Below are 27337 nucleotides of genomic sequence, written 5' to 3' on the forward strand. Positions count from 1 at the left end.
TAAAATACACTAATCTGATTGGCCATCATCGTTCCGGGTCATTGATTCCTATGGGTCGCGAAGAAAAACACATGGATCATCGATCGTCGAGGGGAAGACAAAATGTCGACAAGTAAAAAGTCTAATATTGCAGAACAGTTCGCTATTTTAAGCAACCCGACACCACAATTTGAAGATCCTGAAGATGAAGATTTTTCTTGTAAGTTGCTGGGTGTATGTGTAAGCCATGCTCAGTACTAGTAGCCTAAAATGATAGCTAAGCCTAGGAGCTAGTCGCTGGTATGAATCTCGCTGCGCGGCGGCGGTGATGGTGAGTAACCGCATGCCGAGTAACCGCCGTGAAGTATTATGTCTAGTTAGGTGCGAAACTACAGTAGCGCCAGTTGGCCTCCATTCTAATCCTCTCTAACTAGCCAGGCCATACTACGCCCGGTAGAGTTTTAGGATGATCCGAGTTTTATATACATTACATGTATGATAAACAATTATATATTTAGTTTAATAGGCCTATACATATACTTTTCTTCCCAGAAACAAGTTAAAATATATTGTTAAAACTTTTTAAAACAAAGTTATCAATGAATCGCTGTATCTATGCCTTCTTTTAAATGTTGTACGGGTGCTAGAAATTTCATTTTTTTTTTAGATTCAAGAGCACAGTTAGATGATCAGTATGATGAAGATGATGACAAAGATCTTGCACAATCAAGCTCTTTACGACGGAGGAATGCAAGTCTGTTAGAATCAACCGACAAGAAATACTCTGGAAAAACAGTTTCACGGAAAGAATTGCAGATTGATTCTGATGACTCCTTAGATGGTGACTCACTAGATGGTAACAAAAAAGTTATATTGTTGGTGTTTTTTTTTTAAAGAGGTGGTGGGCTGTATATTTGGCCAATTTCAATTAAGGAAGTGAGTGGGGAATACTGTAAAACAAAAGTTGGTAACATGTCATCTTGATCATTGTAATTATGTCTTTTTAAAGTTTTATGAATACTGTATCTGTACATAACGTAGACCAGAAAAAAGTAATTGAACGCTTGGGCCATTGTCAAGTAACAAGGGATGTCAAATAGTATTTTGACGTCGCCACTGTGATTCTATAATGAAGGACAGAGCAAAAATAAGCCTATTTTGCTAATTTTGAATGATTAAATTTGGAAGATATATTTTTACCCACAGATACTGAATTGTTACTTGACCCAATTGATATTGAGTTTACGGAAGATAACACAATATCATCTATCAATTCTAAACAAGAATTGATAGCAGAAGGCAGTGAGGATGAAAGTGAAGTTGATAATTATGAGGAAGAGGAGACGGATGACGAAGAAGACCGCGAAAAAAGTGATGATGAATCTCAAGGTATAGCATAGCAAAAATATATAATATTCCTGGTAGAATGGACTAAATAAATTATATTACAAAGATTCAAATATTAATTAGGTGAGGGCGCGTGGCACAGTGTGTTGGACATTGGATTACTGATCGTGAGATAGTGGTCCGAATCCAACCGCCGCATTGCTTGTACCCTAATAGGCAAGACACTTTACTTACAGTTGCCTCTCTCCACCCAGATGTATAAAATGGGTACCGGTTAGATCAAGAAACAACTTTGCGCTGATTACTAGCTGCATTATGGGAGTATATTTCCATACGGGTAATAATGTGCAGCACATTGATAGCTTGCTTATATGCGCTATATAAGAATGAACTTTTATTATTATTATTACTTGTTTTTCATGTAATAGATTCAGATGAAGAAGGGGATGAAAGTTCAGAAGAGGATAACAGTTTAGGGGTGGAAGAAGAGGAGGATGAAATATTGAAGCCATTTTCTAATCAAGATTTAAATGAAGAAATTCAGAAAGGCAATGCAGCTAAAGCACAGCTGGGTTAGTATAATTTATTTTAGTGCTGGCTTGATTTCATTTCAGCATTTCATAGTAAACATTTTTATTTCTTTATACTGGGTGACCTCTTCAGTCAAAGACTGGTCTGCTAGATGGCCCAGTTATGGTGAGTGTGACAGTGGCTGTGTGTACTAATACACTGGTGCAACCCCCTATTTGTCTCGAAAGATGTACTAGTTTCTTTAAATTGCACACGAGCTAAATGTGTACACTAGACCTACGGTTTATAGTCCTTATCCGAGAAGTCTTGTTCTACCACCAGAACTATGGAGCGAGTGAGATTTATGGCTAGGGATTAACCACTCTACCACTTACTAACTTAAAGGCTTGACTCCTATTTTTCTACATTGCCAATTGGTTAGCAGAAACATATGGTATATAATACTAGATTATTCACTTGCGCTAAGTAGAACAGAAAAGATCATTGTAATAGCTTGAAATATAACTTTATTTTATGTTTGTGAAAAACAGGCTTATGGGATAACTTTATGGAAATACGTATCAAGGTACAGAAAGCGCTTTCAATGTCCAATCAGATGCCTCAGAATGATAGCTTCCCGCAAATCAAAGCAGTTGCAGGCAAAGAATTAAATCAAATACAAAACAAAGGTATCTTGTGTTTACAAAATATTTTTTCAGTTCATTTGGCATGATAGTATTTATGATGATAGTATATTTTTTATGTTGCCCTTCGAATAGGACATTATGCTGTTGGTCTTGTGTAAGGCATATGAACTATTTTAAGAGTAGCGGGGTCATTTTACAGTGTAGAATGTAGAGTACTTATTATATTATCTTGTATAGGGCCTATTCCTGAGTGTGCTTTGGGAGTCCACTCTAATTGTGTTTGTCTTTTCTTACAAGCTAAACAAGAACTATCAAGTTTGTTAGACATGCTTATCAACCTTCAGGAGGCACTTTTGCTACAAAATCCAGAAACAAAACATGTGATTCAAGGTGGAAAACCTAAAGCCATAGAAAAGTAAGAATTTGCTATTAAAGTATTGTCTACACTATCAAACTAGTTTGACAAAAACAATTGTTATGTGCCCAAATATGATAGTGATATTCCTAAATATGGTAGGGATATGACATCATCATGTCCATAATATTATATGGGCACATGTTTTTTGTGTCACATAAAGGTGATGCACAGTTTACTTACATAACCTACCCTTGCCTCTAGTAGATGGATCTACAAAGTGAATCTTTAGCTAACGAAAGTAGACAACTAACAGTTGGGGTTCTGTTATAACTGCAAGTAAATGGAGCACATTGTTACTGCCTATGTAGAAAACTCACAAACAATTCCTCAAAGCATTTTCAATGTGATTTATATTTTTGAAGAAGAAAAATAAATATTGTAAATATTATTATTTTCTTAAGTGATGAAGATGAAGAAATTACAAGTGATGAGGAGATTCCAAGTGATGAGGAGATTCCAAGTGATGAGGAGATTCCAAGTGATGAGGAGATTCCAAGTGATGAGGAGATTCCAAGTGATGAGGAGATTCCAAGTGATGAGGAGATTCCAAGTAATGATGAAATTGCAAGTGATGATGAAAAAAAGTTGCCTTCTAAAATGGATATCCATAATAATGACGAAGCAGAGTCAGAGACAACAAAAACGGCACCATCTTCAAGTAACAAGAAACGTAGACTTCAAGACTATGAAGACATTTTAGCCAAAAGACATAAAAACTTTACTGAATACAGAAATCAAACATTACAGAAATGGCACGATAAAACAAAAGTTTCATCTGGGAAATTAAACAGTAAAGTATGTGATAAAAATACAATTTCATTCATGTTTATACCATGTTTTATTGCTATAAATACCCTAAATCAATATCAATTTTTTTAGATGTTTCCAATTCTCTGTATTCCAGGTTTGGCTGTCCCATCCCATATACTGTCTATAGTATGGAAGCCCATGAGTTCTTTTCGAAATAATTTTTTTTACAAACTAAAGCTTTTCAAAATTACTGTTGTAAATTTTGTGAATTGGAAATACAATAATAGGATTTTTTTACAATTAAAAAATAGACATTATTGAACAATTTTACATAATGTGATCAAAATACCATTAACTAAAATAAATAAAATACATTATATCTGTATCACAAGTCATCTGGTAGTAAATCTACTTGATCTTTTGATATTCAAATATTCTATCCAGAAAAGAAGCCCATACTATCTTGAAAAGAAGCCCAGTGGGCTTCTCTTCGAGGTTTTACGGTATATTACTAAACACTATCAAATGCTACTTTAAGATAAACTTTATTTATATAAACTTTATGAACCTTGGTACTATTTATTTTATTTTATTCCTTATACATAAATCTTGGCATGTCATACTATCATTAATAAATATCAAAATCTCCTGCTTATGACAGATAGTTTATCAGTGTACATGAAATGCAAATATGTTTTATACAATTGGAATAACATGTTTGTTTTTTTATAGTCATTTAGTTCATTTGATCGGTCAGTGTTGAAGCAAATTGATGAGATTTTAGTGGATCAAGATCGATTGGTGAAAAGAACACAATTGAAAAGAACAATGTATAATGTGATTGCAAAGAAAGAAGAGGAAGAAAATGAAATGGAGGAAGAGAAAAACAATGAAGTATGTATACCACCACCATAGATATAAAATATATGTTTATGCATCCATCTGTGGAGAGCTACTTTCAAAGATGACTGCCGCAAATCAACTCCCCTAAAGAAAATTTGTACTGCGCCCGAGAGAGCGTAATTAACATGCGCATATATTCTAAAATGATCCTCGTATACAAATTATAAAGTATTTGTTTCTATAAATCATTATTTCCATTGTCCGGGCGGTTTAGAATTTATTCTGGGCCTTTGATGTTTATATATGTAAAAGTATCTCTTTTGAGATTCGTGACATATCAATTTAATTTCTGGTGTGCATGCATACAATTGAGGGACTAGTAGTACTGTTCCGGTGTACCTCGCCAAGAGTTTAAAGGGTCGCTTTCCAATCAAATTTGAACAATACCATGAAAGCCCCCAGTGGTCTAATGGTTAGACAGAAAGCAGAAGGTTCCGGGTTTGAATCTTGGTTGGGCCGATTTCCTTACTTTTATAGTTTCAAATTAAATTTCAGTATATCACTGGGCGGTTTAGAATTTATTCTGTGCCTGTGATGTTAATATATATACATAAACCTTTGTCTTGTTTTTTTTATATGGTTCTTCACAAAATAGTATCAATTATTATTAATCTTTTTAAAATTGTTGTCAAACAAGTCTGTTGGCCATAAGATCCACCTTCACGGACACCTACAGTAGTCTGCCCTCTAGCCTCTGGCTTATATTATCTCTATGACCACCACCAATAATAATAATATTATTATTACATTGTATAATATTACATTATTTTAGGATATTCCAGTTCAGCAAAACCAGCACTTGAAAGATTATGATGTTGAGATATTTGATGATGATGATTTCTATCATCAGGTAAGTCAGTCATTCAACTCTTACAAAAATGAAATTATGTAACATGAATGGTTTAAACAAACATATTTCACATTTAAGTATGGCTATTAGCAAACAGTGGCGTAACGGCTATGAGTGCTCACTGAGCCCCGGAGCTTATGGGGAAAAAAAGACATTAAAATATGTCGAAAAGGGCTAAAAACGCCCCGGGCCTCCAGCATTGGAAGGCCACTTAGGGTTCCTAAACCAGGGGCCTCTGCGGTACACCACTGTTAGCAAAGGTTTTCATTCAATCATATCCTTAGGTCTTAACTCATTATTTTAATATTTAATCAATAATAATAACAAATTGCCAATGGTTATAGTACTAGTCTTTGTGATTTTTAAAGTTTATATATGCAAATCATCTTTAGTATATTGAAAATTTCTTTTGCCTTGAAGCCTTAAAGATTGTATCGTATTAAAATGTCTTGGGATTACGAATATATGACTAGTTGAACGATTATGCACAAACGAAATACAAGACCAGATTTTTCAATCAATGTATGTAAAGCTGTTTGAAATCAAGGAATAAATGTATATGCTAAATGTTTATTTATTTTCTAGCTTCTTCGTGAGTTGATTGAAAAACGTACAGCCGGCTCTACAGACCCTACACAACTAACAAGGTATTCCAATTGTTTAAAGCTCTTTCTGCACTATCAAACTATATTGACAACAAAAGTGTGATGTGCCCAAATATGGTAGTGATATGACGTCATCGTGTTCATCACATTTTTTTGTCACATACAGTTCAAAAGTGTAGACAGAGCTTAATATAAAACACCATACATTGCAGGCAAGTCTGCTTAAACAATGTTTAATCTTTATTAAATCATCGAGAAGATTATTTTTTTAATTAATATAGATCAAAATATTGAAGCATAAATTTCTTATTGTTTGAGGTTTTATCTAATATTATTAATTTATCTAGTGAGGCCCCTAGTCGCTTCTAGTGAGGGTCGCAGTAATTACACATAGCTGAATAATGAATGATTATTCAATAAGGTGTATTGTTTTTTAATGAAAATTAAGATAAAGATACAAAATCTTTGTGTGGTCATGTGTAACAATATTATTAGGTTTTTTTTAACACATTGACTGCCAGACCATTTTTTAAGGTTTTGTCACGTATGCCAGAACAAGTTATTAAAAACCGAGTGCACCACCACAAAATATGATTTTAATAATATCTACAATATAACACAAAACAGACAGATTCACATTATTGTGTAGGTGCACCTCCTCAGCACTACCCGTGAAATTGTGATATTCGTATTCATGTGGGTTATCAAACATTTTAAGTGAAAACTGTTTTTTACAAGTATTATCGCTCCTGGCGACCTGGACAAAACCCGACTGCAAACCTCTGTTTTTTATTACACTTTTCTTAATTTCAATCCAATTTAGTTTTTCTCCGTCTTTGACGCACACAATTCCTGCTATGCTATAATTATTATAAAGCAATCACTCAAACTGGATGAAAGGCTTTACATTGAATGTACTTGGAATTAGTTTTAAAGTCAAGTCTATGTTTAGTGACGCTTGTTTGTTGTTCTTTTTTCTATGAATGTTTCATAGCTTAACATTGTCACACAAATGGGACGATTATGTGTCTTAACTGTTCTCATTTGTTACAACAAAAGCTCTGTCTACACTAGTTTGACAAAAAAAGTGTGATGTGCCCAAATATGGTAGTGATATGCTTCAAATAATATGGTAGTGATATAACATGTTCATATATGGGTCCCTTTTTTTGTCACATAAGTTTGATGGTGTAGACAGAGCTTAAGTCCTAATTTTATTGAGTTGTAAATTAAAGACTATTCAAAAAGATAATTCCACTATACAATTAATATTGCTTCAACTTGTTTTTTTAAGGCAGTTTAAATATTTTTAAAAATCTGAAATTTTATACATGTTTTAAATTGTTTTCTTCAGACAATGGTTAGAAGTACAAAAACTACGTAGCAAAGTTCGCAAGAAAGTTGACACAAAGGCCAGCAAAGGTAGAAAGATACGGTAAGTCAACCATCGTAATGTTGAAATGTGAAAAAAAAGAACAAAGAAGTTGTTTATTTATATAGGTATACGCTCTAAAGCTCTATCTATACTATCAAACTTTATGTGATGTGCCCATATTTGGACACGATGATGTCATATCACTACCATATTTGGGCACATCACACTTTTTTTTTTAGTGTAGACAGAGCTTTATTCATACTGTTGATTTCCACAACATTGTGTTTACCATACTAAATACTTCAACATTTTATACTTAGATAAGAAATAAATAAATTCGCATTTAATTAGACTTAATTCTGATATTGTTCCCTTGATCTTTCTTGCAAATTCGGTCTTGCTCTCAAGAGACCAGAAGACTGTAATTCTTAGAATGATTTACAATTATATGTATACATTGATATTAAAGTTAATTGACATAAGTTCAAGCAACCTTTACAGTGTCATTGATTTCTGTGAAGCAAAACTGAAAAAGAATATATTAGTGAACGTTGTCATTTGTCCTTCTTATACGATGTGACAAATCTAGTGTAGTCTAGACTTTAACATCTAATCCATTGATATCTTTCAGATATGATGTTCATCAGAAATTAGTGAGTTTCATGGCCGCAGATGAAACTTGTTCTGTGTCTCACGAATCAAGGTGAATATTATCATTTCATAATACTGAAATGTGGTTAAACAAATAGTGAATGTTTAGGAGTTCATTAGTGAAGTGAAACGTTAACTGCTCTTTCAACAAAACATCTCCTCATTCAACAATTACAAAACAATTATTTGGTTTATAGCACTGTTATTTTATTATTATTGTTATTGTAATTTTTTTTTTTTTTAATTTGTATGTAGTTTAAGTTGACTGCACCACTATTAAGTTTGTTGCTACTGATCCAAAAGTGTTTGTCAATAAAGTTATTATTATTATAACATACCTACTGTTACACCTATATTAAATTGAATTCAATCAGTCACAACAAACTGATCATGCAATAGTACCTTCAATAGTTAAAATGGGAGAAAATAATGCATGAAATGTGACAGTGTACTACTGTAGCATGTTCAGCACACCAAGAGACAATCACTGATTTTGTATGTAGAAAACTGGTAATTATGTTTTTTATGACATTCTTTGCATAATGTGATTTGCAGCACATTAATTATTTGTAATTATATATATTTTCAGAACAGAACTCTATAAATCACTCTTTGGACAAAAACTTGGCAAGGCTGACAATGTAACTAGGTGATGTACTCTTACTTAAAGAAATAGTGTGCTCTCTAGGTTTTATCATGTACAGCCAACTTTCCACACAAAACAATCTTTGATTGTTGTACTGTATTTTTGCACTCTATGGTATTTGAAGAGAACATTTATATAATAATATTTATATAGTAACTATAAAAGCTAAATGACTTACAGTATTGTAATTAAGAATTCTTAATCTTAGCATCCCTTAACAGGCAAAAGGTTTTCTACTTTCTAGGATTTTAATCAGATAATCTATATTATTTTGACAACTCTTGTAACCATAGTGCTGATTTTGCAATTTTTCCTCTAACTGTAAAGAAAAAGTAAGAATAATACATGGAGATTAAGTTTTCATTTTATTTCTCATATTATGATAAATAATAACAAACAACAAAAATATGTACATAACATGAAAGGATGACCAAAAGAGTTATATACTAGTCGAAAGTAAATTGGTGGAGTAGCCAAAGGCTGTGTTTCTGCAGCCAAAAATTAACCAATAATTAAACGTAAAAATTAAGCCTATAATTCCTGTTGAAACAAGTTTTAACTGATACTGCTCAAGAGAAAAATTAACCGATAATTATCTTATTAAAATCAGATAAGTATCGAATAATGTTTGACCTGAAGAACAGGTTATTGCATTGGCTACTTGGTTGTTGTCTGATCATGCACCCTATATTTTTGTATTAATTATCTGATTGAGTAAAAATTGGCTGCGGAAACACGACTTAAGACTAGCATAAATAAATTTTGGCTCAAACCTCACCCACCTATTGTAGACCTCACCCACATATAGTACCTAACCCACATGTAGCCGACCTTTGAACTAGTTACACAGTATGGATCAACTTAGTATCCTTAAACAAATACAAAACATTTTAGTAAATTATAAGATTAATCATTTTATATTTTGCATGCTCCATGGTTCCAATTGAGGACTGGATGTGGCCAAGGATTACCAATAGTAAATTAATCACTGTCCCTATCAGATAGGTGGTAATTTTGTGAACCAGTTCACCGGGGTGCCCCCTACTCATCTCAAATAATGAAGTGGGTTCTTTACTGTTTAGGTATGGCACTACTCTCTACCTTTTTATCTTATGAAATAATAAAGAACTATATATATATATATAAATCATACTGTCAAATTATAATTATATATATAGTATATTTAGTATGCTCACTTGCACTGATGAAGTGCTAGTGTTGCCTGAAAGCTCTGCTAACTTTTCTGGCTGTTTTACTTTATTGTTTTGATTTAGCTTTTTTTGTATCTCCATTGAGATCCAGCCACTGATACCCATAGCATTGTCATTGTTCAGTTATTTACCTTTGGATTTATATATATATATATATATTGTTACTTATCATCTTTGTAATGAGGTTAAATTGCATTAGTATGCAGACTTCTTAACAATAACCAATATTACCATATTCCCTCAGGGATAGTAGCAATTCGTTAGAAGATCAATTTTACATTAGGTATTTAAAGAGGCATATATGTACACAATAGAAGGATACTAAAAGGCATTCAATTGTGAACTAGTTAACATTATGTTTAATAACGACTAATTTTTATGTTAGAATCATTAGTCAATTGCAACCAATTTTCAAAATTGCAATTAACATCAAATTATTAAAGCAATAAACAGAGAACTCATCATCTCTGTGTATATAGCCTTCTATGTCAGTTGGTTGTATACTAATTATGTAGTATACTTATCAACATCAGCTGCATTTGCGTTTAGTACAGCATGCAAAGTTATTGGTTGTTCACAGTATAATAACTGTGCGCACAAGCTAAGGAAGCTGCACTAAATGCAAAAACGCATCTGATGTCGATTAGTGCATCATTCACTGTATATTGTCTGGTTCTTTGATACATCATATTTACTTTAAGACATCATATTGGTTCTTTTTTTAATGCCAATTTACACAGACGAGCGATAACGGTAGTAAAAATATAGAACCTATGTTATTCCTTATGACCATTTACACTCAACACAAAGCGTACGGGCGGTTTCCGCTCAGGATTGATACAGATTCTACGTGGGAATAAGTTAACACGGTTTTCCGGCTTACCGTTACCGCTTGTCTGTGTAAATTGGCCTTTACTCGAGCTCCTGTAAATACTGTTCCAACGAGCTCTCATATGGGAGCTTCAAGGTGCTGAAGAACGGACCGGTGTAAATGGTTTCTCTGCTTTTCTTCATTTTATGGATCATTTTTGTGTGCACTTAGAAACATTGTATAGGCGCTATATAAAAGCTCTGTCTACACTATCAAACTAGTTTGACAAAAAAAGTGTGATGTACCCAAACATGGTAGTGATATGACGTTATCGTGTCCATATATGGGTACATCACATTTTTTTGTTACAAAGTTTGATAGTGTAGACAGAGCATTGTTATTATTGTTTAAACAACATTGCCTCTGAACCAAATAATAATGTAATTCTTATTAATGAATAAATTTCCTTTGAGAATAAAGAAGGATAAACATTGAACATCATTCACTGCTTATTAGATGAAACATCAATGCATTATGTAGATTACAACACGATGAATACATGTAGGATTATATATCGTACGTTACGAACTCTTGAATAGGATCTACCGATAAGAAATTGTGCAGAATTGAGTTTCTGAATGGCCCACATTGCAATTGATTGCATATTACTATTTTTACTGTATCAATATATATAATAACGCAATTATGTGCGTTCATATACAGTAACACCTAAATACATTCCTGTCATTTGATTGGACAATTGTGGGTCATATGGCGTGCAATAGTACGCACTATTTAACGATTGTTAAATGTTACTTTTTTTTGTGTACGAAAAAAAAATCTTTTCGCGTACGGAAAGTATTTTTTTAAGACCATTACTTTTGAAATCCAACAGCGCCGCCTATTTTGTACTTCCACCGCGATGATACGAGTGTGATACTCGTATCGCGACGGAAGTACATTTCTGGAGAGAGATATACTACTAATGAAGACAAAAAAAGCATTTAAGTTAGCTTTAGATTGTTTGTATGACTTTATTATGGGAACATCTCTACAAGATGTGGAATCGTTGAAAAAAACCAGAATTAGATCAGTTTTAGTTTCCTGTCGAATTTCGAATGGTATCGCTGCCTTTCTAGCATATCCAGGCCTAGGCGCTTTAGCCTAGCTAGGCCTAGGGTTGTTTGTTGACATAATTAACACACGGTACGGTGTGTCTATAAAATCCTAATAAATATATTTAATATATTATAAAAAACAATATATTTACAAAAATTCGGTGAATGATGGAAGTTTATATATCAACGCGGCTTCGCCTCGTTGAAATATAACCTTTCATCATCTGACAATCGATCTACCCACTAGAATATCTCTACCCCATAGAACTATCACCCTTGACAACTACCTCCGGTAAACTATCCACATGGATATCTACTGTACACCCGGGACAACTTCCCCATCTCCCAGAAAAATTCTACCACCCGGACGTCTACATTCTGGGACAGCTACCATCCAGGCATCTTTTCCCCACCAGAACAATCACACCCCGAGGTAGTAGGCCTACGACAGTACCGCATCTTATGTTAATGATTTACTAATCCATTGCAAAACAAAAGACACTGCACTAATTACATTTAGGTCTTGTGATATTGAAATAGCACATCGCAATGATTGTATAATATCGGTATCCATTGCCATGGAATAATTACAATAATTGAATGGAATAATTATAATCATTGAATGTAATCGAGGCCGTAGGAAACACTTTGTTAACATTTATTGAATAGATATTCCAAGAAATCAAATTACAAGTTTAAGTAACTATTGATTTATTTCATACATAAACTTCTCGCATACGGGTATTTCGAAAACCACAGAAGGAATATCTTCGTTTATTATATCAAGTTTAGTAACAAACGAAAAGCATTATAGCCTGTCGTGTCCTTATAAAGGAACAATTTTAAATGTTGCCAATTTGTATTCTGATGTATTTATCTTAAAGGCCAATTAACACAGACGAGCGGCAACGGTAATATAGAATCTATGTTATTTATTCGTTTCCGCTCAGGATAGATACAGATTCTACTGTACGTGGGACAAGCTACATGGTTTTCCTCTTACCGTTAGCGCTCGTATGTGTAAATTTGCCTTTATACATGCTAATCTCGTAATCTTTAGGGAATGAATAGGACAGATAACAGCAGCTCATTAAGTAAAACATTTTATTTACAAAATAACTGCATATTGTTTTGTTGATAATTAACCTACAAATCACCGAATTTAGATAAAATTGATAATAAAGAAATAAAAGTATACCTTAGTTTATGGCTGTGCATGATTTATATACAATAAATTATACGCACACGGATCCCATAATTGCTAATTATAAAACAAACGATGTGTTTTCGATTTCAATTAAATACCAACCCGTTCAATTTATTTGGCGTGTTCTAGAAGAATAGATGAACGACGAGTCATTGTACGAAAGTCTAGACATTTAAGCTGGTGCTTGTTGTTCTCTATCGCTAGTCATTAGTTATTTTCCTTTTCCGACAAGAATGTTATTTCAGAGACGTACTGGTATAATATTCTGTAATAGTAGCGCAATGAATTAAACGAAGAATGTGGCAATTACCAAACTGTTTAGTCACCACCCTTAAAACGTGCTAAAAGAGATATGAAAACCGTGTTTATTTATAATACTAAAAGTTCTCTTCATGATGTTTTAAATGAGGTTTTTTTTTCATGCTTATCATCGTCATCATGTATGTTACCATATCTGTCTTCCTTCTCGTCGTCTTCTTCGTCGACGTAATCGTCATACTCATCGCATCATGATTATCTTTGCCCTGATTATCATCGCCATCATACTAGCTTTGTCTTCCCTCTCGTCGTCTTTGTCGACGTCATCGTCATAATCATCATCACATGATTATCTTTGCCCTGATTATCATCGCCATCATACTATCGTCGTCTTCGTCAACGTCATCATCATAATCATCGCATCGTGATTATTATTGCCCTGATTATCATCGCAATCATACTATCTTTGTCCTCCTCGTCGTCGTCTTCGTCGACGACGTAATCGTCATAATCATCATCACGTGATTATATTTGCCCTGATCATCATCGCCATCATACTATCTTTGTCCTCCTTCTCGTCGTCTTCGTCAACGTCATCATCATACTCATCATCGCATCGTGATTATCTTTGCCATGCTTATCATCACCATCATACTATATTTGTCTTCCTTCTCTTCGTCTTCGTCGACGTCATCGTCATAATCATCATCAAATGATTATCTATGCCCTGATTATCATCACCATCATAATATCTTTGTCCTCATTCTCATCGTATGATCCTTCATCACAACCTACACCCTACGTACATGACCACCAGCTCATCCCTCCCCCACTACTTTGAATATTTACTTTCTAATTTGATAGATAGCTCGTTCTACCTTGAACTCATCAACCAATTAATGTTTTATTATCCTCTGGCTGTAATTTTGTTGTAATGAATAATTCGTTTAAACTCGCAGGGAACTGTAAAATACACACGAAAGATATTGAATTTCGTTAAATGAAATTCTCTAACAGGCCTTAGGTATAATACAATCAAGATCATGTTATATTAGCTATCACTACTCTATGTTTCAGCAAATTGAAGGTATTGTAATTAGTAAGTTGTAGGCCTACTCTCTTAACGGAACAAACTCGATACAGTGCCTTCAAAAGAGAGATCGTGGTGCCATACTAATAAGATGATAGCGTAATATATGTTCGTGGACATTGCATATCCAGCTGTGTGTAAAGGTACTACAACTTTCTTATGCCAGTAGTATCTATCAATTGAAGACATTGATCTAATCGCAAAGTCAGAGTATCATTTGTAGGCCAAAATGTTGACAAAAATTAATATATATAATTGATATGTTGATATAAAGTTTGCGGTCCACCACGTATATTAGTTCTGAAAAGAACTGTTCAGTTTTGTCGACGTTTCGATCAATATGCTTTTATCGTCCTCAGGAGTGAAGACAAATTAATATGATAACGCAATATACGGTCACATGCTAGCGCATAATAATTCTAAAATGTGCTTTCCGAGCTATATGTTTTTTTAAAAATAAAAATGGATATATTTCGAATTTATATTTCTATAATACGTCAATTGATCGTGTTGTATAGCCTACCTCAATAACGTGAACTTGCTCGAGGGTTGCCATGTTTGTTGGTTACATAAATCCACCTGCTAATTTAACAAATACATTAAGTGAATGTGCAACCAACTGCTGAATGACACTTCCACACTGTACACTACTTAATAGATTAGGTGAAATATCAATCATAGTCACCATATTGGTTTGTAATCTGGTGATCAATGATGTAATGATGGTTTAATTAAAAGTTGATATAGAGATGCAACGTAACCAACCGCAACGACGTAGAACGCAAGTGAGACAGTAGCGTAACGCAGATACCTGAGGCCACTGGTTTAGGAACCCTAAAGCGTGGTTCCCACTAGGACGCAACGCAGCGACGTATCGACGCAAGGTGTTGTATTGCGTAATCACGAGTGGGAACCGACGACGCAATAGTGCTGCAAACATTATAGGTCTGATTTAACACAGTGAAATGATTGAAGGGGCATTTTCTTACGTTGCGTAGATTGCGTCGTTAAGCGTGGTTCCCACTAGCGACGCAACGCAAGGACGTAACGCAACGCAAGTGAATTGACCAATCACAAGCGATTGCTTATTCGCTTGTGATTGCTAACTGTCTATAACTTCGCTTGTCATTGGTTAAAACGCTTGCGTTGCGTTTACGTCCTTGCGTTACGTTCTAGTGGGAACCACGCTTTAGTGCGAACCAAGCAAGCATTAGTTGCCCTCTCCAACGCTGGAGCTGGTCTCGGGCGTTTTTAGCCCTTTCGGCATAATTTTAATGCCTCTTGGCACTGTTCAAATGTAATGTTTCATTAGAACCTGTATTGTAGTAAAAGTATCATTTTCTTGTGATTTGGATTGATTTTTTTCCTCAATGTGTCCTGTCCTCTCATCGATTTCTCATTTGTATTCAACAAACGCTTGTTGCTTACGGCGCCCCATACTACGCAGCTTATTGGTTTCACCTTATTATTGTTAGACATGCGCACAAAGAGAAATATTCAAAAAACATCTGATTGAAAGACATTCATTATAAACAACGGTGGGTGTTTTCACAAGCAAATAATAAAAGCGATTGTACAATATTCACATAGTGATAACCATTCAGTATAAAAATTATAAGTGTTTTAACTATTTTAAAATTATAGCAATAGGCATATACAACATTGTATCAAAGTATCAAATTTTCATTTGGCTTTTAAGATTCCACTAAGCTCTGTCTACGCTATCAAACTAGTTTGACAAAAAAAGTGTGATGAGCGCGCCCAAATATGGTAGTGATATGCTTAAATATGGTAGTAATATGACATCATCATGTCCAAATATGGGTACATCACATTTTGTTGTCACAAAGTTTGATAGTGTAGGCAGAGCTTAAGACGCAACGCCATCGTGATTGTTGCGTTGCGCAATTAATTTCTTGTTGGCATTGCTTACTAGTGTGAATTAAGCTTTACACAAAAACATCTTCCCAGATTTTTAACAAACACTTCTGAATGTTTTCTTCGATTTAACTTCTACAATACACCACATAACTCATATTATCATAAATTTACAAAAAATACTTATATAACAACATCTTCAATAAATAGAAATTATATAATATTGTATAATATAACTTATAGGCTATATTAAATTTATCATTTTTAAAGTTTCAGTATTAAATGAAAGGTTTCCGTTAGTAATAAATAAATCCCATTAAATAATGATAAAAAATATATATAAGCATTTTCATGAACAAACATGGGGAAGTGCAAATAATACCCCTCTTCACACCTAGCACCATTCACATAGGATTCTCCTCATTTCATTTGTTTTTTCTATCGAAACCTAAGTTTAGATACACACCTAGTAGTTTGTGCTCAAAAGGCCCAATAAACCATCTCTAGGACGTTGACAAATAACAGTCGACGGATCATCTTAACTGTTGTGATTGGTTATGCGTTATGCGTGGAGTCCAATCAACCAATCAAAGAGACACTAAACGATATAATTCATAAAATCCTGAAGGTATGCCAATAGTTCACTGGATTAAAATTCATCTATTTTTACACATTTTACATATACTATTATAATTGTGTTCAAAATTCAAAATTGAAACATCAATCTTTTAACAAAAGCCATTGATTGGATGCGTAACCCGCAGCTGACTGCAGACGATACGCGCTGCAAACAATCACAAATCACGATTCGGTTTATTATTCCATCATTGAATTTTTAAAACGCTACAATTATAAAACGTATTGATCACTCCTTAATTGTCATTAAATGAACAATTTCTATGCAACACAACCATATTTTGCAGTTATTACGGAAACGATAAAAGCACTTCATTGATCGATAGTATAATATACGGTTAAGTTTCGTCTTTACACATATATAATATTATAACACACAGTTAACACAACCACTAATGGCGCAAAAATGTGCGTCATCATTCTTGCTAAAGTACACGCGTTTTCAATTGCTTACAACGACAGTACGACGAGTGCGGCGTGCCAACGCAAACTAAACATGCGTTTGAATTTTTCTACAGTACCTGTTTTTTTTTTCTATCCTGGGTGACCCTAACATATATGTGGGCGTTCCAAAATAATAGTAAACCAGTACTCCATTTCTAATCGTAAATTCGTGACTGGTGTTTACAGACCAAAATGCTTATAGACTTATTATATTATATGTATACAGAAGACATTATTAATAATGGAAGAAAATTAATATTTTAAGTGATATTAAATACTACGAAATGCCAGTTAACGAAGCCTAGTTCACACATAGCCAACTTTGTTGGCAAACTTCAGCACTCTGAATTTGCAAAGAAAACAATGGAAAAGTTTGCTAGTCTAGGCTTAGGCTCAGTCAGTTGGTCGGTCGGGCAGTATGTCATTACCCAAGTGCACTGGTAAATCCGTCAGTCCGCCGTTGGTCGTCGGGGTTGTCTAAATGTATATCGTTGACCGCCATGTTCAAGCGTCTTGAGTCCACATGTCTTGTTCAATTGGTCTGTCAATATATTAGGCTTAAGTCCATGTCATTTATATAATTTTCGATTTTCTGTCATTAAAGGAAAGTCGTATGTCTGTAAATCAGTGCCAATATCATTGACAGTTGGTCGTGGATGTCGGCGGTCTGTAATGGTCTTAATCGTGTATGCCGGCGGTCTATTGGGTTACATAAAACATCATTGCTTTTTTGCTATCTATGAACGTATGCATTTATACAGTATTATATCAGACATTATTTTTATATACGTCTACTACTAAAGCGTGGTTCCCACTAGAGACGCAATACAACGACGTAACGCAATGTAAGAGATTTGGCCAATCACAAACGATGAATTATTTTAACTGTCGATTGTCATTGGTTAACTCGCTTGCGTTGCGTCTACGTCCGATTTCATAATCTTTAAATACAAATTAACGACGTAAACCAAAAGTTATAATTATGCAAAATAATTGTCTAAACAAAGGGGATTCATAGTAGGCTATAACAATGATTTTGTTTTACATTGTACGGTTTTGATCCTGATGCACGTATTTTTTTCATGCAGTATACTATATCCATTGATTGCCAACAAACTCATTTAAGTACACTAAAACAATCCATTAAATGTACTGAATGTAATGCTTATGTATACATCTGACGTCATCGTAGTACGCAGTTTACTCAGTAATAAGGATAAAACGTCTTCTATTGTTGAATTGAATGATGGTAATGACAATTGTCAATAAGATGTTCCCAATGGTGATTTCGCGTTGTCTATGTTGTATCTAGTTCCATAATCCATAATCATTTTTGTCTAGGCAAAAACACGCACTTATCACAATACAGTATTTCACACATAGGCCTACGTTTCACACACACTCGCGCGTACGTGCCGTATCAGCACGTGTGCACAACAGATACAAATGCAAACGTTATATTAAGCGTCGTTCCCCACTAGAGACGCAACACAAGCGAGTAAACCAATGACAATCGACAGCTTGAATAATCCATCGCTTTTGATTGGTTAAGTGACCGCGTTGCGCGTACGCCCTTGCGTATTATATTATCCACTGTCTCGGAAACGGAAACTTGCCTTTAATGTGTACATAACGCTAGTTGAAGTCTCGGTCGGTCGTGGATAATGTGGACTGCGCTTGGAGCACAATATGCGCAGGAACGCGTGTCTAAAATCCATATTTAACATGGTGTATATGCAAGGATTAATGGCCGACGATACGTAACCTAACCACGTAAAGATAATGAAGAGTTCCTCTGGTGGGTTACAAGACGTACCACATATCGCTGTCGTTAGATGCATCACAAAAAACGGCAACCAAAGCACCACAAAAAATACGAATACCAAGACTAATGTTTTCGCTGCTCTGCGTTCACGTTTACTCGTTAAAACTTTCATATTGCGTTTTTCAGACTCGCCACCTATAGCAGAATTCCGTCCTGAACTTAACTTACTTGCGCTTATACTTGCACGTGTGGCTCGGCGCATCGTGTAATTGTAACCGTTTGAATTCGAAGAACCCGCTTCTCCTTTACCGTCAAGCATCGGTTGAGCGCTAGTGGATCGAGCCGCTAATTTTAAAGACAGACGTAAATTACGTCCACGTAGTTTACGTACGGCACGAACGTCAACGACCACCATGATGGCTAACGGTAGATAGAAAGAACACATTGAAGAATATATAACAAATGCCCGATCAAAGTAACCGCACACATTTTCGCGAAGAACGTTCTGTGGATTGAGAGCACCCTGAACAAACAGAGGTAATGAAATTCCCAGTGATACAATCCATACTGGGATTATAGTTCCTAGTATACGGGAACGAGAGTTCACTCTGTCTCTTGAGTAGAGTAATGGAAAGGTAACGGCTAGATAGCGGTTAACAGCAATGGCGCATAAATGTAGAATTGAAGCTGTACACAGTAACACATCTAGTGTCAGATAGGTTAAGCATATACTTATTCCAAGATTCCATGTTCCAACAACCTGTCAAAGGAAAAGAAACACAAATTGGGATAAAATCACTTACATTTCTATAGGCTATATTGTGACGGGGTTTCATACAATATTGGAGGGTTCGAGATTCTTCTGAACATAAACATAAATAAGATATTATTAGAATAATATAAATCTTTCCATGTCCTACCATTTAAAAAAAATTAGTGACTATAATATTTACTAAGGGTGGCATATCCAGTTTCTATGTAGAAACTGTTATAGTTCGATAGTTCGATAAAACAAAAAATATATGTAATATTCAGTAACAGTAACAGTTTTCTGAACACATAAAAATGTGACCACATCAAAGTAAACGTATACACACGTATAATCGCGTACAGTTTAAATAAATATAGCATCAATTTTATTCGTTATAACCTATTTACACAAAACGCTGAGCGGACGGGCGGTTTCCGATCAGGTTAGATACCGTACAGTTTCTACGCGGTTTTCCACTAACCGTTACCGCTCGTATATGTAAATTAGCCTTTAGACATTAAATTGTGTCTCGTTCGAGCTAAAAACTAGGACAACTGTCAGGGGTAAGGAATCAATATCATGCAAAAACAAACGTACCTATGGAGCAAAAATCATATTATTGACTAGTAGGGCTAATATAACTTTCTAAAAGCACTTTGTTAATGTTGCAATCAATGTATTGATTCTCAGTATCATTGCTATGTATTTAAGAAGCTGGTTCGCGCAACATAATGTATTGTAACAAATAAATGCTTAATAACCGAAATCGATCATGCTTTTTATGTTTAATCATGTTTTAGGCAAACAATAGATAGCGTATCTCAGGTTACGGACAATGAATTACCCTTCATTCTCACCCTCACAAATATTATCATTAATATATTATATGGATATTTTATTGTTGATGTATGGCCTCCGATTTATTGCTTTTATTATCTTTTAAGTAGAAAGATCTTTTAGTACTTTCAGATAATCTTTTGTAAACATTATACAATTTCATTCTGACAATAATTTAGCTTTATCGACTATATCTCTTAATTTCTGGTTCGGTAAATGGAACGGTCTTGAAATCAATTCCTCAACCTTTTCAATTTGTAATATTCAAGTTGAAAATCTCGAAACGTATGACGAGAGGAAAGACGAAACTGTGCAATAAATGACTAGAATAACAAAACAATCTTCCGTTTCAAGGGTATTTTAAAAACCTTCTTGACATAAGACCTAAAGGTTGATTATTATAATCGAAATTGTATATTACATGTTGCCACACGTGTTTGCAAAACATCTGCTAAGACAAGTGTAATGGGCACACCGTTCATCATAACAGTCGACGTGGCTCAGCAATGTCAATTATTGATATTTATATCTTAAAAGGAATTCATCCATTACATCACCATGATGTAATTGCAAGCTCTAAAATCAAACTTAATTGCACTTGATTAGACACGAATAGTGAATTTGTATAAAAAGTGAATTACACATTTTGAAAAAAAAGAACGCATTAACCAACCTAGCCCAATATAATGTATACTAAACGTGTACATTTCTTGGGGAAATTACATGAAGATGAAAACGCACGTGAACTTTATGGCTTTACAGAGGCATGCGTCTGATGATAGGCTTAAATCAGAGATCCTGTTTGTAACATCTTCACAGGCAGGGGTGGATCCATGATTAACACATATAATAATTACTGGTACTGGTTCAATTAACTGTCCACATAGACATCTTGTAGCTATTGACATTAAGTTGGCATTATATAATATAATGCGACATTTATGAGCGCAATTTCATGAAGATCAGAGTGCTGTGGACTTAGATGTTACACCTTTTCAACAACATTCTTCTCCCCTAAGGGTCCCCATCATGTACAATAATAGTGTGTAAGAATGATTTAACTGTCAAAGAGGGAGTGCGCGCCCTAGCTTTAGCCCTGGTTTCGCTTCTACTTTTGTTAAATTGGTTAAATTAAACACAGATAAAACCCCTGCTCTCGGCATAAAAGTACCTACTTTTTTATTATTGAAAAAACGCCTCCACGCCATTGAACAAAGCTAACACCGGGTACGTCTAAATTTAACCATCTCAAGCCAAATATAAAGTGTAATTGAGTGTAAAATGACGTCACGATTAAAATGAAATTGTATCATAGTTAATGTCACATATTCACAGAATATGTACAGAATGATATATATAGACTATTGCCTCTCACAATGCAATCAGCGAATCCGAAAGCAATTTATTACTGTAGAAATAGCGTCATCACATCAATAAATTTAGTTTATAAAGATTAGGAAATAGAAAAATCTCGAGCGAAGATAAATTTAGTGTTGTTAATATGTTTAATGACAGTGTTAAGTGATTATTTAGTCTTATACATTTACATGTACTTTGTAAATACAGGATTTCCGGATGGGATAAGGAATGCGTTTTTTTACAAATAGCGTCATTACATTTAATACATTAATACATTTAGTTGATTGAATAATGCATAGAAAATAATTGAATTGCAAAAAAAAACACCCTCAAACTCGAGTGGCGGAGATGAACGTTTTGTTAATAAGTTATAGGGTGACAGTGGTATGATTTCAGTCGTTGTATTTAAATAGCCATGCACTTTATGTCCACCGGATGGGCAAATCATGTGAATTGCATGTAAATCTTAGTGACGACATTTTAATTGTTTATTGATGAATTTCACCCATCCTGAAAGTGCTCAACTTGTGATTTAACTACCCAAATTCTTAGAAACAAACTTGATGAGAAATAATCAACCAATTTAAGAGATAAATTATAATTGCTCTTTACAAATGATTGTCACAAATACCGGTTACGTTAATTACAAATTTAAAGGCATTTTAGACGATTCGTCAACTTATGATACAATACAATGATAGTAAAAAACGCGCGATGTTATTGTCGAATGTATGACTATAATTTACGACAGACGTAAGTCCTTCTGAAATAGTATTATGCATACAAATAATCCAATATATAGTTCAAATGAACGTTGTTTTTTTCTATGTAGGCCTAAATCTGTACCGATGATTGAAAGTACAAATTTCCGCAATCTTTATCGATGTTTATACAATATCGAAAATAAGAAAATATATATTTGAATACTTATCTGCACTATCAAACTAGTTTGACAAAAAATAGTGATGTGTGGGGTGCCCAAATATGGTAGTGATGTGCCCAAATATGGCAGTGATAGGACATCATCGTGTCCATATATGGTACTGTAACATTATCATTTTTTTGTCACATAAAGTTTGATAGTGTGGACAGAGCTTAAGCTAACCAAATGAAATAATGTTGTTAATACAAAATATGTTTACTTCAGCCAAATTAAATATAAAATGGCAAATCTGTCATTTGAACTCAGCTGACAGTGCTGATTATGCACATATATGAACATAATTTGAGGATAATGATGTGGTATATGAGATAGTGAGAAAGAAGGAAACAAACTTAGGTTCGTTGCTAGCTTTTGCAGAAATGAGGAGTAAAATGAAGTTGAGTTTTTTGTTAAAAATTGGCAAATGACAAAAACACATCTCAGCCGAATTCTTCTCATATTGAACCTTGAAAAAAGGAAAGAAGGGAGAGAGAAACAAAGAGAATTAAATTACCATAATAATTACGTTACGCAGATTATTACATCCTAATCAGATCCACTTTGTACATGCGCAGTAAAACTTGTTTTTAATTTATTTTGTATACGTTTCTATATCATGTAGGCCTAAATACAATGCTTTCAGATTCTGCTGATTTTTGTTTCTTGTTTTACGGCAATAAATAATTAAGTAAATAAAAATATAAATTCATCTAAAGTCGTTCAAATCTTCGGTTTAATTGTATCTCTGCTAAACAAATTGTGCTAACTAAATAGTATAGTGTATAAAGTCTTTTTAATCTGTGAGTGAGTAGGAGGATTTTTCTATTAATGCGTTCATAGTACTAATTACAACACTTGTAATATTGCTACCAGCAATCATCCATCACTACTACTTAACATCATCTCAATTACTCAACTTATATTTAATAGAAGCACTTAACCAGTTTATCCACGGCTTATCAAACACTTACCCATAGAAATTGAACGATCTTAGGCTAAATAGAATATTAACATCGTGCTTGATGTTTAGTTATTTAGAATTTATACTTAAGGACAAAGGTTTTTTTTTTACATTTTCTTTGACATTTTACCCTTTATCATCTATTAACTGTTGAAAAAAAACACGATTAAGAGTTTGTGTTGTCTGAGAATTTAGGTACGTTTAGGTATGTAGAATAAATGACACAGTCAGAGGAAAATGGCAAAAGGTTTTCTACTTTCTAGGATTTTTATCAGATAATCAGACAACTCTTGTAACATGACCACAGTGCTGATTTTGCCGTTTTCCCTCTAACTGGACAAGGTGTATATGATATTTTATTTAATTTAACTTCTCTGACCATTAACTATTCTATCGAATAATGTTGAGGGAAAAAAGAAACCCAAAAATCTCATCTGAGAATGTTAAAGGGTAAAGATTTAATAGCCTGATTTACAATAGCCGATCTAAACTGCTTATTCTTATTCAACTCATTCCTCCTCTATGCATTGGTGGATCATACGAAAGCATGTCTATAATAATTTGAAAAATAAACATCTCTGAGATTTACAACGAATGTACAATTACTATTAATAAAAAGCTATTTCAAAATTCTCGGTAGTAATTTATTAAACCACTTTATGAAAGTTGTTTTCACCCTCCTTGCAAAAAGTCAAATCGGTTAAGTATGCCTTGGAAACCGATTCATAACATCTATTAATGCCAGACAAATCTCCAGAGTATAAATTTATAAAATGATATTTTTTGGTTCAAAATGCAAGTTAATGAAAATTTAATCTTAGATCAATTCGCAAATAGCTTTCTATCATCAGATAGTCTGGATAATATTAAGCTAGTTCTTAGATTTAAGATGAATAAAGTGATTAATTATTATTTAAGATTGTAATATAATGTATCCGTAATTACTTAAAATTGTCTAATCAAAATCTCATGTATTTTATACATAGTATTTTTATATATTGTTCAGACCATTAATTGCATTTCTCACTTCCAGTCATACATTATATAATAATTACATTTTCTAATTCCATCTTCCATCATTAAAATTTCATTCATTAAAATAAAAATTTCGCATAGAGGAAAATTTCATGGGAAGAACTAGTCTGGATTCCAGACGGAGTCTTGACTTAATATTAGATAACTATTTTGGCACATATGGCGTTTCATACGTGTACTACTTTAGCTTGTATTTCAGTTCAGACAAACCAGGGAGTTGTTATAACAACTCCCTGGACAAACATAGAAAAGCCTCGAAATAACTATAGACTTCGGGCAAATCTAGGGAAGAACGTTCTAATGGCGCACATAGGCCTAACATAACTACAGGTATCCGAGAAGACTCGTTTTACCACCAGAACCATGGAGCGAGTGAGCCTCGAACCCTTGCCTTGTTATGGCCACTGTCTTACATCTCGGCCACTCGCATAAAGAATGAGTCTACGAAGACCAGACAAAACCTTCGCTAAAGACCACTTTCAAGTACTATAAGTTGTGATTCCTATCACCAGTCCTATATTCAACCTAAGTTATTTTATTGAAACAGCGGTTTAAAATAAGCGTAGGCTTATAACGATGGGCATAGCTAGCTTTTAATGCATTTGATGTTTTGATTCGTTATAAAAAGGAACAAATCTATCGTCAAATAATGATTTTGTTTTTGTATAAGTAATAAATAGAAAACCTTCGATGTCCATTTTGTCATCATCTTAATTTAGAATATAAGAATGGAATAATATTTAGACGCAAGCATTTCGAGAAAAGTGAAAATTACGGTAACAAATGACGCAATTGATGCCGAAATTACACGTCAACTAAATTACCTGCCATACATATTATCTCGGATTTGATTGAAGTGTGTTATTAATAGGTGTGCAGACAGATTTATAAACTGTATGTAATAATTTATAAGAAGGTTTCAGTAGAAATTATGCTATAATATGAAAAAACCCTAAAAAGTATGCCCAAAAATCCATTATTGTCCCCCAAAACCATGAAAAATGAAGATTAATTAAATCAGACTTTGAATATGTTATTTTGTGGTTTTAATAAAGTTAATCACTTCCATAGAAAAAATTAGAAAATAAATATAATGTTTTCACTTATAAAATAACAAAACAAAATCCATTGGCTGGAAACCAATTTGACCATTTTCGCTTAAAATTACAGTATTTTTAGGTAAATAAATTTAGTTTCAATCCAATTTTTGGTCAAAGTTGATAATTATTATGTGACATTAACATGGCATATTAAAAAAAAATTGTAAAAAATATTTTTTAGGGGGACAATGCATCTTTAAGAGTCTATATATTGCTTGATATTATAATCACTTTATAACCAAAGTAAAATTGAAAATAGGAAGGGCAGTGGCAGGTAGCACAGACGTAGTTTTATTATGGAGGTCATGGTTTTATCACTCCAACGCCTATTCATATGCCTGTCATGTCTAAAACCTGTAAAAAGCTACCCACGAGCTTCACAGTGGGTGTATGGGATAAACAATATCAACAGTTTATGTATAATCGTTAAATTGACAAAAGTAGTTTCCTTCACTATAAACATTACAGTCAGGAAGTTAGTATAACTGTAGTACATTCTACACTAGTACACAAATGGTTAAATCGAAATCCAATATACAACCTTACTTTTTGTCGATTCGATATTGACTATAAACGAAAATGTGGCTGAAATCAAAATCAGCACAAGAACAAGACCTGACATTCTAGTGGGACTTCCGAGCGAATCGTGTTAAAACACATCTGATCCACAAAATAATATATATTATAGTGAGGTATTTTCTTGGGTATATTTGCATGGTGGTGGGTGGGAGGTAATGGGGAGCTAGGGGGGTTTGTCTTGGGTATTGTGTGGTCATGTAACCCTGGTGAGACCGAACATTATATCCTTAACAATCAATTTTAATTCAAATTTAAATGACTTTTAAAAAGCAACAATGCTGTAAAGGTGTCTTGTACCGGGCCAAAGTGGAATGAGGATAAAATGACAATGGGAGATTAAAAAAGCGAGGTTGAATCGAAATAGAAAAACTGGTAATAGTTCTTATCAACAACGATTAATAGATAAGTCATTAAATCTACCTTTATAACAAAATTTCACTTCACAGAAAACATCTGCGAAGTATATATAAAAAACACAATGTAGGAATATTGACTCATGCTAATACTCTATATCCCTATTCATCAGGAAGAACGACTTCTACAGTGTGTTGTATCATAAAGCACATAAGCAAAGATAGTCTACACTATCTTTGATAAAAGCAGCATTGTCTTATTGAATTCAAAATGAACACTGACCACTGAGATAATAATCACCTCAGCAAGAAATAATGTTATACAATACATTGTAATAATA

General features: G+C 33.8%; 2 protein-coding genes across 3 annotated transcripts in view; one reads left to right on the plus strand and one right to left on the minus strand.

The window, feature by feature from the left end:
* LOC144838593 (uncharacterized) overlaps positions 1 to 27337 on the minus strand; it is a 76030-nt gene that overhangs the window by 25769 nt on the left and 22924 nt on the right. The window lies entirely within an intron of this gene.
* LOC144838599 (protein AATF-like) lies at positions 90 to 11193 on the plus strand. Of its 2 annotated transcripts, XM_078694024.1 has the most exons (14): positions 90 to 199; positions 647 to 835; positions 1186 to 1368; positions 1755 to 1898; positions 2388 to 2525; positions 2781 to 2898; positions 3303 to 3340; positions 3467 to 3696; positions 4384 to 4545; positions 5327 to 5404; positions 5990 to 6051; positions 7364 to 7444; positions 8016 to 8087; positions 8625 to 11193. In XM_078694024.1, the coding sequence occupies exons 1-14, from the start codon at positions 103 to 105 to the stop codon at positions 8686 to 8688; spliced, it is 1656 nt and encodes a 551-aa protein (XP_078550150.1). In that variant the 5' UTR covers positions 90 to 102; the 3' UTR covers positions 8689 to 11193. The 2 variants fall into 2 exon arrangements, with proteins under 2 accessions (XP_078550150.1, XP_078550149.1); XM_078694023.1 differs by having other exon boundaries at positions 3303 to 3696.

Source organism: Antedon bifida, chromosome 3 (assembly GCF_963402885.1).
Source record: "Antedon bifida chromosome 3, ecAntBifi1.1, whole genome shotgun sequence".
Taxonomy (NCBI): Eukaryota; Metazoa; Echinodermata; class Crinoidea; order Comatulida; family Antedonidae; genus Antedon; species Antedon bifida.